Consider the following 12,993-nt stretch of genomic DNA (forward strand, 5'->3'; position numbering starts at 1 on the left):
TCTATATTGCTTATCTCAAGGCCAGTGCTTGTTTAGCTGCTGGAGAAAAAGAAAAACCTTGCAGCAGTTAGAACACAGTTTATTCTTTGGTGAACGGCTTAACTCTTGCCTGGCATGGCCTTAATGTCTTGTTTATACTTTGGTATCTTATTGCTACAAAGAGTTCATTATCTCAGTCTTATGATCTCTATTTTTTTCTTTCTTTTTTGAGACAGAGTCTCATTCTGTCACCCAGGCTGGAGTGCAGTGGCAGGATCTCTGCTCACTGCAACCTCCACCTCCCAGGTTCAAGCAATTCTCCTGCCTCGGCCTCCCGAGTAGCTGGAACTGCAGGCACATGCCAACATCGCTAATTTTTGACGGAGTCTCATTCTGTCACCCAGGCTGAAGTGCAGTGGCGTGATCTTGGCTCACTGCACCCTCAGCCTTCTGGATTCAAGCGATTCTCCTGCCTCAGCCTTCCAAGTAGCTGGGATGCCACACGCCACCATGCCCTGGCTCAAGTGATCCTTCTACCTCAAGCTCCTGAGTAGCTGGGACCACAGGTGCACACCATCATACCCAGCTAACTTTTATATTTTTTGTAGAGACAGGATTTCACTATGTGGCCCAGGCTGGCCTCGAACTCCAGGCTCAAGTGAGCCTCCTGCCTTGGCCTCCCAAAGTGCTGGGACTACAGGTGTGAGCCACCACCCCTGGACATGATCTCTATTTTTTTTTTTTTTTTTGAGATGGAGTCTCGCTCTGTTGCCAGGCTGGAGTGCAGTGGCATGATCTCGGCTCACTGCAACATCCGCCTCCTGGGTTCAAGCGATTCTCCTGCCTCAGGCTCCCAAGTAGCTGGGACTAAGGCATGTGCCACCACACCCAGCTAATTTTTGTAGTTTTAGTAGAGACGGGATTTCACCATGTTGGCCAGGATGGTCTCGATCTCTTGACCTCGTGATCTGCCAAAGTGCTGGGATTATAGACATGAGCTACCACACCCGACCTTTTTTATTTTTGAGACCGAGTTTCGCTCTTGTTGCCCAGGTTGGAGTGCAATGGCGCAATCTTAGCAGCAACCTCCGCCTCCCGGGTTCAAGCGATGCTCATGCCTCAGTCTCCCGAGTAGCTGGGACTACAGGCATGTGCCATCACGCCTAGCTAATTTTGTAATTTTAGTAGAGATGGGGTTTCTCCATGTTAGTCAGGCTGGTCTCAAACTCCCAACCTCAGGTGATCGACCCACCTTGGCCTCCCAAAGTGCTGGGATTACAGGTGTGAGCCACCGCACCCGGCCTGCCTGCTTCCTTTCCTTCCTTCCTTCCTTCCCTCCATCCTTCCTTTCCTTCCTTCCTTCCTCCCTTCCTTTCTCTCTCTCTCTTTCTTTTTTTTTTTTGAGAGGGTCTGGCTTTCTGTCACTTAGGCTGGAATGCAGTGGTGTATTCATGGCTCACTGCAGCCTCAACCTTCCAGCTCAAGCCATCCTCCCACTCCAGCCTCCTGAGTAGCTGGAACTATATAGGCATGCACCATCACACCCAGCTAATTTTTAAAACATTTTTCTAGAGATGGGGTCTCACTATATTCCCCAGTCTGGTCTTGAACTCCTAGGCTCAAGTGATGCTCCCACCTCAGCCTCCCAAATGAAATATTTCTAAACCCAGTCACCTAGCCTCCCTCCCTATACCCACTGCTACCCTGGGCTAAGAAGGGAAGGCCATTGAAGTAGGAGACAACTAGGAAGTGTGATGCTGGTTGGGAACGATGCGTTTCAAGGGGTTGGTCAAAACAGGAAATATTACTAAAAGGTTAAGTGCAAGCAGTGATCATTGCAATAATTTTGCAACAGTGTTTGGTGACTCATTGATTCTCTGGAATTTACTTGGTATATGGAGTGAGGTAAGGTCAAAATATCCTCTCTTCCCCTAAAAGGCAAACTAAATTTTGTAACACCATTTCTTGATGAGGCCCTGTTTCCCTACCCATCTCTGATGTTCCCTCTGTCATCCCATAGATTCTCAAACTTGTACCAGGTCCATGCAGGCTGTGTTCTGTAGGGAGGGCTCTGGCACTCAACTTACCCTTCTTACTGTGTTTGATACATTCACCTATTTATTCTTCTAGATGTTTCTTTTTATTTTTTAAATTTACTTTTAATTTTTTTAAATAGAGATGGGATTTTGCCACATTACCCAGCTTGGTCTCGAACTCCTGGGCTCAAGTGATTCTCCTGCCTTGGTCTCACAAAGTGCTGGGATTACAGGCATGAGCCACTGCACGCAGCTTTTTTTTTTTTTTTTTTTTTTTTTGAGACGGAGTTTGCTCTTGTTGCTCAGGTTGGAGTCCAGTGGTGTGATCTCGGCTCACTGCAACCTCCACCTCCTGGTTCAAGCAATTCTCATGCCTCAGCCTCCCGAGTAGCTGGGATTACAGGGGCCTGTCTCCATGCACAGATAGTTTTTGTATTTTTAGTAGAGACAAGGTTTCACCATCTTGACCAGGCTGGTCTTGAACTCCTGACCTCAGGTGATCCGCCCACCTCGGCCTCTCAAAGTCCTGGGATTACAGGCGTGAGCCACCACGCCTGCCTGTTCTATTCATTATTGAAAGTGGGGGGTTGAAATATGAACTATAATTGTAGAGCTGACTACTTTCAATTCTGCTAATTTTTGTTTCATTATTTTTGGGGCTCCGTTAGGCACATAGATGTTTCTAATTGTCATATTGCCTTGTTTTGAAACTTTTATTAGGTGGGTGGATCACCTCAGGTCAGGAGTTCGAGACCAGCCTGACCAACATGGATAAACCCCGTCTCTACTAAAAATACAAAATTAGTAGGGCATGGTGGCGCATGCCTGTAATCCCAACTACTCAGGAGGCTGAGGCAGGAGAATCGCTTGAACCCGGGAGGCAGAGGTTGTGGTGATCCAAGATCATGCCATTGCACTCCAGCCTGGGCAACAAGAGCGAAACTCTGTCTCAAAAAAAAAAAAAAAAAAAAAGGCTGGGCGCAGTGGCTTACGCCTGTAATCCCAGCACTTTGGGAGGCCAAGGCAGGAAGATCACGAGGTCAGGAGACAGAGACCATCCTGGCTAACACAGTGAAACCCCGTCTCTACTAAAAATACAAAAAAACTTAGCTGGGTGTGGTGGCGGACACCTGTAGTCCCAGCTACTCAGGAGGCCGAGGCTGGAGAATGGCATGAACCCAGGAGGCAGAGGTTGCAGTGAGCCGAGATTGCACCACTGCACTCCTGCCTAGGCGACAAAGTGAGACTCCGTCTCAAAAAAAAAAAAAAAAGCAATTTTTATCAATAGATAACGTCCTTCTTTGTCTCTTGTAACCTTTTTGATTTAGAGGCTACTATACCTGACAATAATAAAGCCACCCTGGCTCTCTTCTGGTTGCTATTTGCATGAAGTATTTTTTTTTCTTTTTATTTTTCTTTTTTTCTTTCTTGAGACAGAGAGTCTCACTCTGTTGCCCCAGGCTAGAGTGCAGTGGTGTGATCATGACTCACTGCAGCTTTGACCTTCCTGAGATCAGGTGATCCTCCCACCTCAGCCTCCGGGGTAGCTGGGACTAAAGGTGCACACCACCATGCCCAGCTAATATTTTGTGTTTTTTGTAGAAATGGGGTTTTGCCTTGTTGCCCAGGCTGGTCACAAACTCTTTAAGCAATCCACCTGTCTCAGCCTCCCAAAGTGCTGGGATTACAGGTGTAAGCCACCATGCCTGGCCATAAAATATTTCTTCCATCCTTTTACTTCCGGTGTTTTTATGTTCTTATATCTGAAGTGAGTCTCTGATAGACAACATATAGATTAACCTTTTTTTAAAACCAATCTGAAAATTCATTTATTAATAGGAGAGTTTAATCTATTTATATTTAATGAGATTACTGACAAATGATTTGCTTTCAGGTTCAGAATTTGTTTGGTCCCTTTAAAATTTTTCTCTGTATTAATTTTTTTTTTTTTTTTTGAGACAGAGTCTCGCTCTTTCACCCAGGCCACAGTGCAGTGGCACTCTCGGCTCACTGCAAGGTCTGCCTCCCCAGTTCACACCATTCTCCTGCCTCAGCCTCCCGAGTAGCGGGACTACAGGTGCCCGCCACTGTGCCCGGCTAATTTTTTGTATTTTTAGTAGAGACGGGGTTTCACTGTGTTAGCCAGGATGGTCTTGATCTCCTGACCTCGTGATCCACCCACCTAGGCCTCCCAAAGTGCTGGGATTACAGGCATGAGCCACCGTGCCCGGCCCTCTTTATTAGTATTCTTTATGTTCAGACGTAATTTTCCTAATTTCCTTTAGTTCTTTGTCCATGGCTTCCCTTAGTTCATTGAACATACTAAGACAGTTGATTTATTGTTTTTGATTAATAATTCCAATGCCTGGGCCTTCCTGAGGGATACTTCCCATCACAATCTCTTTTTCAGCCAGGTGCAGTGGCTCATGCCTATGATCTCAGAACTTTGGGAGGCTGAGGTGGGAGAGTCATTTGAGTCCAGGAGTTTGAGACCAGGAGTTTGAGACCAGGGCAACATAGTGAGACCCTGTCTCTCTTTTGACTCCAGCCCACTTCCCCTCACTTGGAGGACATCAGAGAGGCTGTGGCATTTTCGGGGTCCAGCCAAAGGGAAGGTAGGTTGAAGATGGTCCCAGGTTGGGTTCTCTAGGAATCCAACTCCAAGAGGAAGATCAGAGCACAAGACATTTACAAGAGTCCCTTGAGACGAGCACCTCAGGGAAGGAGGGAAAGGGTTGGGCAAGGAAGAAGTCTGGCTATAGGGGCTCTGCCACAGCCAGAGTGGACCTGTCTGCTGGCCGTCCCCCGAGTGGCTGGCAGCAGCTGGCCTTTGTGTGGCACATCTCTGAGTCTACCACAGGGACACACTGGGTGTTATAAGTAAAATGTTTATTCAGAAACAGAATGCTGTTCTTCAGTACCGCAAGGAAAAATTAGCATTGAGACAAAAAGTTTTCTCAGCAAGGCAAATTTACTTTCTGCAGAAAGGGTGCTCCTTGCAGATGAAACAATGGTGAGAGCACACTTGAACAAAGGAGGGAAGCAATTTTTATTCTTTATGCAGCTTGTCCTTGCTACTGTGTCCTGCCTCCATTGGCTGGAGATGGACTGCACAATCTAAGCTAAACTTGACTGGCTAATAACTTAAAATTTTCTTTTATAGGTAAAGGCAAGGGAGAACAAAGGAAAAGAGGAAATTGCTTACGAAAGGACTTAGAAGGACTTAGAAAAGTAATAACATTTCTTTTTTTCTTTTTTTTCTTTTTTGAGATGGAGTCTCACTCTGTCGCCCAGGCTGGAGTGCAATGGCATGATCTCGGCTCACTGCAAGCTCTGCCATGGGTTCACGCTATTCTCCTGCCTCAGCTTCCGGAGTAGCTGGGACTACAGGCACCCACCACCATGCCTGGCTAATCTTTTTTGCATTTTTGGTAGAGGCGGGGTTTCACTGTGTTAACCAGGATGGTCTTGATCTCCTGACCTCGTGATCTGCCCGCCTCAGCCTCCCAAAGTGCTGGGATAACAGGCGTGAGTCACTGCACCCGGCCAAAAGTAATAACATTTTGAAATAAGGAAGGCACATAGGCTGCAAGCTGGAATGTGCCTGTGAGCATGTCCAGCACAAATATTTTGGTTAAAGTACAAGGACACAGAATGTACTTATTTCTTTATATCTAATAGCTACATAAGATAGGGCTTAACAAAGAGTTATTAGCACAAAGTGAGGAGGCTTAAAGGAAGTTAGTCTTTAAAAGAAACTATTATTTGTAACACATAATTTATTCTTTAACAAGAAGGGAAACTTTGAAGAGGAACTTTTTTTTTTTTTACTTTCTACACCAGGTTAAGAGGGACATATTTATGTGGTTTGCTCCACCCTTGTGTAAAGTTAGTTTATTGGTCTTGTTCTAGAATAAACTAGGAATGTGGCTCGTAGGAAAATCCTGCTGGGTAAGGACAGAAGTGCAAAGTCCTATTGCCTTAAGGACATGCCCCACGGCACCCAGTGCTGGGAAAACTGTGAGCCATGGAAGGAAAACAAGGTTTGAAATGCGTGGAGCCAGAACCTCATCTGTGGAAAATTCTTCCAAATTTCATAGTTCCTATATGAAAGAAGGCTGATGACAGTTTCTCAAATTTTACAACAATCCAGATCATTTGTATGGCACCATCAACAACAGATTAGGAAGTTTAACTTTCCTAAACTACCAATAATTAAAACACAAATTTCAACCATGTTAGGAGGAAGACTGAACTATCTTTTCTCTGTATGGAAAATATCTCCCCCAAAAATCACAAAATCCTTGTCCTCTGTAGAGGCCTTCAGAGTAAGAAGCCAGACCACATAGGGGACCAAAGTATTAGAAATATGTCAGGAAGTTGCCACAAGTTATGTTATTTTTCTGGATTTAGTATTGTAGTATTTGTCAATTTAAAAAAAAAAGTTTTCAAAAAAAAGTTTCATCATTTCTTTTCTCATTATTTTAATTCACTTCCATTTTTGAATTCGTAACGTTGTTGCCTTTTTCTAAAACAGGAACCTGGGACAGGCACTGTGGCTCATACCTGTCATCCCAGCACTTTGAGAGGCTGAGGCAAGAGGATCAGTTGAAGCCAGCCTGGGCAAGATAGACTCTATCTCTACAAATATATATATATTTTTTAATTAACTGGGTATGGTGATGTATGCCTGTAGTCTCAGCTACTTGGGAGGCCAAGGCAGGAGGATTGCTTGAGTTCGTCAAAAAAACAAAAAGAAACAATTTTTAAAAAGGGGAAAAAGAAAGAGAAAGGGAGTAAAGAAGTGAGGGTCCCTTCTTTTCCAGGGTCCTTAGAGCAAGGGCCGCTGAGGCACTAGAGCACGTTTGAGACTGCCATAGAAACAAAGGCAGCTAGGGCGGCCTGCCTGACCCCAGGTTGGGGCTGCTGGAGCCAAGAATCTGGGGAGGGGCTGTTATTGGAGACAGAGCAGTGGCCTCTCAAGGGAGGGCCTTGCAGAGCCTGGGAAGAAGGAAACCAGAGCCAGCTGCTGTTTGATGGCAGGACTAAAGTCACCTCCCTGAGGTGGTGACAAGGATGGGTGAAGCCAAAGGGTGTGCGACTCCACAGTGATGGGGGCTTGGGGCTCTCAGTCCCCCATCAGAGATCCTCAGCATCTGGTTCCAGCTTCACCACTGCCCCCACCCCTCTTCTCAGCTGACCAGGTCCCTCCTCAGCTCACCCTGTGCACTGGAGAGGCCCAGTACCCTCACTCAGCACTTGAGGCCCTTTATCATGTGCACTGCCCACCTTGCCCATGTGCAGAGTACCAAACACAGCACGTGGCTTTTGCTCAGAACCAGACCGCCACCTGGATTTCCCTTCCTCACACCCGTTTCCCCTCAGGGCTCAGCCAGGTTGTCGGCTCCTCTGGGCAACCCTTCCTGAGCCACCCAAGTCTGTCCCGATGGTAAGTCCTCTCCCATCACACAGGGAGTCCCCAGGTACTGGTCAGGCCAGAGGAGCAGTTTTTGTTTGTTTTGAGACAAGTTCTTGCTCTGTCACCCAGGCTGGAGTACAGTGGCACAATCTTGGCTCACTGCAACCACTGCCTGCCAGGCTGAAGCCATCCTCCCACCTCAGCTTCCTGAGTAGTTGGTACTACAGGCACACACCACTATGTGTGTGCTCAGCTAATTTTTGTTTGTTTGTATTTTTTGTAGGGATGGGGTTGCCATGTTGCCCAGGCTGGTCTCGAACTCTTGAGCTCAAATGATCCTCCCACCTCGGCCCCTCAAAGCGCTGGGATTACAGGTGTGAGCCACCACGCCCAGCCCAGAGGAGCAGTTGTGTCTCCAGGAGGGATCCTTAGGGAGGAAAGGTCAGTTGGTGAGGGCAATGGAGCAGTGTGAGCCAGCCTGTGCCCCACCTGCCCGCCCGTCCTAGACACCAAGTCAGCTGACTCTAAAAGCTGAAAAGGGACACACAGTCGAGACAGGCCTGGAAAGAGCAGACCTGGCCCAGGACCTCAGGCCGTCAGGCAAAGAGAGGCACATGTTCAGTCACCCACTCTAGGTGGAAGTCCCCTTTATTTGGATTTGCCGCTGGGTGGCTAGATGACATAGGTGGCCTTCGATGTGGACCAGGAGGGCATCCAGCATGTGCAGGACCCCACGGAGCAGGGTGTGGTCTGAGATTGGGGCCCGTCGTTTCCAGGGTCCGCAGGGCTCAGTGGTCACCTGCGGATGCTGAGAACAGGACCAAGAGGCAGGAGTGAGAATGGTGGGCAGAGAGGGAGATGCGACAAGGGGCAGTGATGGAGCTGGGGAGCAGGGAGTAGGGTGTGGGGCAGTGCCCAGATGGGATGGGAGGGAGACTCAGGGTGATAGAGGATCACCAAGGGTCTGTTGTGGGCTACAGTGGTCATGGGGCCCACAGGGGCTGGATGAGAGCAGGGGTACTAAAGGGGAGAGTTGGGGGCAGGGTGCTGGCTGTGGGTGGTGGACATGGGTTCCACGAAGGTGTGTGGACACAGGGACAATGGGCTGTGAGCTGGGGGTGGGGGTGTGGGAGGTCCACAGGCCAGTGTGGACCCATGGGGCAGGGTTGGGTGGAAGACGGGCTCACTGAGCGTACGTATATTGAGGCAGGGGCTGTGGGGGAGAAAGAAGAGCTGTGCTCACCTCACCCTTGGTGGCCTGTGAGCGCCGCCGCCCCTGCAGTATCTTGCGGCAGATCATCAGCATCGTGGTGGTGATCATGACCGCAGCCACGGGGTAGATGCGGCTTGCTCCAGGGCCCAGCCAGTAGCCAGGACAGCTCAGGCCACCCCTACAGCCCTCCACACTCTTTGGCTGACACCCCCAGGGCTGCAAGTCCAGCCCCACCTGGTACCAGAGGGGTCTCGACCAGGCGTGGGTGGAGGCAGACATCACCAGCAGGAGCAGCAAAGGCAGCGAGGCCAGCACATGCAGCATGGCCGCCGCTAGTGCCAGAGCCGGAACCCGGGCACCTGGCAACGGGCAAACGCCCCTCCCCCGGGAAGAGGCCTGGCTCTAAGGCAGCAGGTTCCAGCCAGGCCCATGGCCTTTCATGAGCAGCCTGGCCAGAAACTGGCTGTGGTCCAGGGCTTGAGGACAACGGCAGACCTGGGTTCTGGGTCCTGCTGTCCCAGCGGGCCTGGCTGGCCCCAAACTGAGGGAGCACCTCCTTTTGAAGCTGGGCCCTAGGCTGGGTGTAGTGGCACACACCTAGAATCCCAGCACTTTGGGAGGTTGAGGCAGGTGGATGGCTTGAGCCCAGAAGTTTGAGACCAGCCTGGGCATCACGGCAAAATCCCATCTCCATAAAAAATACAAATAATTAGCTGGGTATAGTGGCACATGCCTGTTGTCCCAGCTACCCAGGAGGCTGAAGTGGGAGGATCACCTAAGCCTGGGAGGTCAAGACTGCAATGAGCTGTGATTGCACCAGTGCACTCCAGCCTGGGCAACAGAGTGAGATTTTTTCTCAAAAAAGATAAAAAAAGAAACTAAGTCCCAAACAGTTAAAGAAACCAGTAACTAACAGAAATTCTTTTTTTTTTTTTTTTTTTTTGAGACGGAGTCTTGCTCTGTCGCCCAGGCTGGAGTGCAGTGGCACGATCTCCGCTCACCGCAAGCTCTGCCTCCCGGGTTCATGCCATTTTCCTGCCTCAGCCTCCTGAGTAGCTGGGACTACAGGCGCCCGCCACCTTGCCCGGCTAATTTTTTGTATTTTTAGTAGAGACGGGGTTTCACCGTGTTAGCCAGGATGGTCTCAATCTTCTGACCTCGTGATCCACCTGCCTTGGCCTCCCAAAGTGCTGGGATTACAGGCGTGAGCCACCGCGCCCGGCAATTTTTCTATTTTTAGTAGAGACAGGGTTTCACCATGTTGGCCAGGCTGGTCTCGAACTCCTGGCCTCAGGTGATCCGCCCGCCTCGGCCTCCCAAAGTGCTGGGATTACAGGTGTGAGCCACCGCACCTGACCTTACAAACTTTTTTTTTTTTTTTAACTAGGCTGGGTGCCATGGCTCAGGCCTGTAATCCCAGCACTTTGGGAGGCCAAGGCAGATGGATCACCCGAGGTCGGGAGCTCGAGACCAGCCTGACCAACATGGAGACCTGCCTCTACTAAAATAGCCGGGCGTGGTGGTGCATGCCTGTAATCCCAGCTACTCAGCAGGCTAAGGCAGGGGAATCACTTGAACCTGGAAGGTGGAGGTTGTGGTGAGCCGAGATCACGCCATTGCATTCCAGCCTGGGCAACAACAGCAAAACTCCATCTCAAAATAAAGAAAAAGGCCGGCTGTGGTGGCTCACACTTCAGGAAGCTGAGGTGGGTGGATCACGACAGCAGGAAATCGAGACCATCCTGGCTAACATGGTGAAACCCCGTCTCTACTAAAAATACAAAAAAAGAAAAAAAAAATTAGCTGGGCGTGCTGGCACACCCCTGTAGTCCCAGCTACTTGGGAAGCTGAGGCAGGAGAATCACTTAAACCCGGGAGGCAGAGTTTGCAGTGAGCTGAGATCATGCCACTGCACTCTGGCCTGGGCGACAGAGCGAGACTCCAACTCAAAATACAGACAAACAAAAACTAGCTGGGGCTGGGTGCGGTGGCTCACCCCTGTAATCCCAACACTTTGGGAGGCCAAGGCAGGAGGATCACTTGAGGTCAGGAGTTCAAAACCAGCCTGGCCAACATGGTGAAACTTCGTCTCTACAAAAATACAAAAATTAGCTGGGCATGATGGTGGGTGCCTGTAATCCCAGCTCTTCAGGAGGCTGAGGTGGGAGAATCACTTGAACCCAGGAGGTGGAGGTTGCAGTGAGCCAAGATCATACCATTGCACTCCAGCCTGGGCGACAAAGCGAGACTCCGTCTTGGGTGGGGGGAGGTGGGGGAACTAGCTGGGTGTGGTGGCATGTACCTGTAGTCCCAGCTACTTAGGAGGCTGAGGCAGGAAGATGGCTTGAGCCCAGGAAGTCAATGCTGTAGTGAGTGGTGATCACAGCACTGCACTCCAGCCCGGGGAACAGAGCAAGAGCCGATTTAAAAAGAAAAAAAAAAAAAATCCACACGGCCCCTAAAACCTTTTGCTTTCCACCAGGGGCATCACCTCTCTAGGCTGACCAAACTCGCAGGTCCCCCACACCCAGCCTCAGCCCCACAGTCCACATCGCAGTTGGGTGAGTGCTCAAAGATGTGGGATCAAAATCCACAGGCAGCTCCCCCGCTGTCAGAACAAAGCCCAAAGTCTCCGCCTGGACTGTGAGGTCCCCCCATCCTCTCACCTCAGCTCATGCTGCCCCTGCCTCCCACAGGCCTGCCTCAATACCCCCACTGCCTCAATACCCCCACTGCCAGCACCACAGCTCCCCAGGCCTAGAAAGTCACCTTCTTATGGCGGGAATTTCAGTTCCAGGGTCACCTGCTGAGTCCCCCTCCCATGAGCATCTTGGGTAACATATGACCTCTTCTATCACGTATCCCTGCTTTATTTTCTTCAAAGCATTTCTAACTACCTGCAATTTCCTGTTTGAGGTCTAAACTGCCCTCTCCAACATATAAGCTTCATTCAAACAATATTTACTGAGCAGCTGCCAGGCACCATTTCTGATGCTAGGACGTGGTGTGACAGAGTAAATAAAAGCTCTATTTCCTGGGGCTGAACTTCTAGGCCATGAGGTTGGGGGGGGGGGGGGGGGGGCGGTGGTGGTGCCAGGCACCAACACAGACCATGACCATGATAAAACAGAGCCAGGCAAGGGTACCTCTGCGATTTGAAGGGCAGGGTGGCCTCTGTCCCTGCTCAGGATGGTGCCCAGACCCCCGCACAGAGCCTGGCACCTGCTCAGCACCTGATGAACAGCAGTGCTCACATGTTTGGAGCAGAGGACCTGAGCCCAGCATTGTTTTCGCATTTCCTGGCATTTCCTCATTTATTTATTTTTGGGACAGGGTCTTGCTCTGTCACACGAGCTGGAGTGCAGCTCCCTCCAGCATGATTTCAGCTCACTGCAACCTCCGCCTCTTGGGTTCAATTGATCCTCCCACCTCAGCCTTCCCAGTAGCTGGGATTACAGGCGTCCAGCACCATGCCCAGCTCATTTTTGTATTTTTAGTAGAGATGGGGTTTCACCTGCCTTGGGCCTCCCAAAGTGCTGGGATTATAGGCCCGGCATCTACTCATTTAATATTCACTGAGCAACCCCTGAAGCAAGAACTGTAGCAACTCACGCTCTACTGATGAACAGCACACTGAGGCCCAGACAGATCCTAAGACCCGGTCCCTCCCCTGCCATCACTGTCAGCTGACCCAACGCCCCACTGCCTGCTGGGTCACATGCCCAGATGTCGGCATTTAATGGCAGAAATCAACACACACTCCTTGGCTGACAGTGTTCTACCATGCCCAGGTGATCTGTCACCCATACAGGGGCATGATCTGGGCTCACTGCAACCTCTGCCTCCCAAGTTCAAGCGATTCTCATGCCTCAGCTTCCCGAGTAGCTGGGATTACAGGCATGTATCACCATGCCCGACTAACTTTTGTATTTTTAGTAGAGGCGGGATTTCACCATGTTGGCCAGGATGTTCTCAAACTCCTGATGTCAAGTGATCCACCTGCCTCTGCTTCCCAAAGTGCTGGCATTACAGGTGTGAACCACTGTGCCCGGCCCGGTCATGCTTATTCTTAAGCATAGAGCAGCAGTGCGGGGGAAGAGCTGCTCCTAGGTGTTCACTCTGTATCCTCCAGGGACTGCCCATTGGCACCCACGCTGCCCTGTACCTTCTCGGGTATTCCTGAGAGCAAATTATTCCTGAGAAGCTCCCCTGCTCTGTACCCTAACCTCCCGAGTCTTTCCTACACCTTCTGCCCCGTCTCACCTTCAGGGCACAGGAAGGGTCAGCAGCCACAGCTGTGGACCACCCACCACCAGGGCCCCACCAAGCCACAGCAGAGCCTGGAG

At 50.2% G+C, this 12,993-nt stretch overlaps 1 protein-coding gene across 1 annotated transcript; it reads right to left on the reverse strand.

Moving 5' to 3' along the window:
* Window positions 1-8,051: 8,051 nt before the first annotated feature.
* Window positions 8,052-9,590, reverse strand: TMEM89 (transmembrane protein 89). The gene is made up of 2 exons (XM_004034093.4): window positions 8,678-9,590; window positions 8,052-8,242 (listed from the first exon to the last, which is right to left on the reverse strand). Exons 1-2 carry the CDS (start codon window positions 8,969-8,971, stop codon window positions 8,066-8,068), a joined length of 471 nt encoding a protein of 156 aa, XP_004034141.1. The 5' UTR covers window positions 8,972-9,590; the 3' UTR covers window positions 8,052-8,065.
* Window positions 9,591-12,993: the final 3,403 nt, after the last annotated feature.

This window comes from Gorilla gorilla, chromosome 2, assembly GCF_029281585.2.
Source record: "Gorilla gorilla gorilla isolate KB3781 chromosome 2, NHGRI_mGorGor1-v2.1_pri, whole genome shotgun sequence".
Taxonomy (NCBI): domain Eukaryota; kingdom Metazoa; phylum Chordata; class Mammalia; order Primates; family Hominidae; genus Gorilla; species Gorilla gorilla.

Bases quoted from the DNA above. Each gene is read 5' to 3' on its own strand.
- TMEM89 (XM_004034093.4), bottom strand. From the start codon at position 8,971: ATGCTGCATGTGCTGGCCTCGCTGCCTTTGCTGCTCCTGCTGGTGATG. The intron at 8,243-8,677 runs GTGAGCACAGCT...TCCTGTTCTCAG, and splicing joins CACAGGCCACCAAGGGTGAG to CATCCGCAGGTGACCACTGA.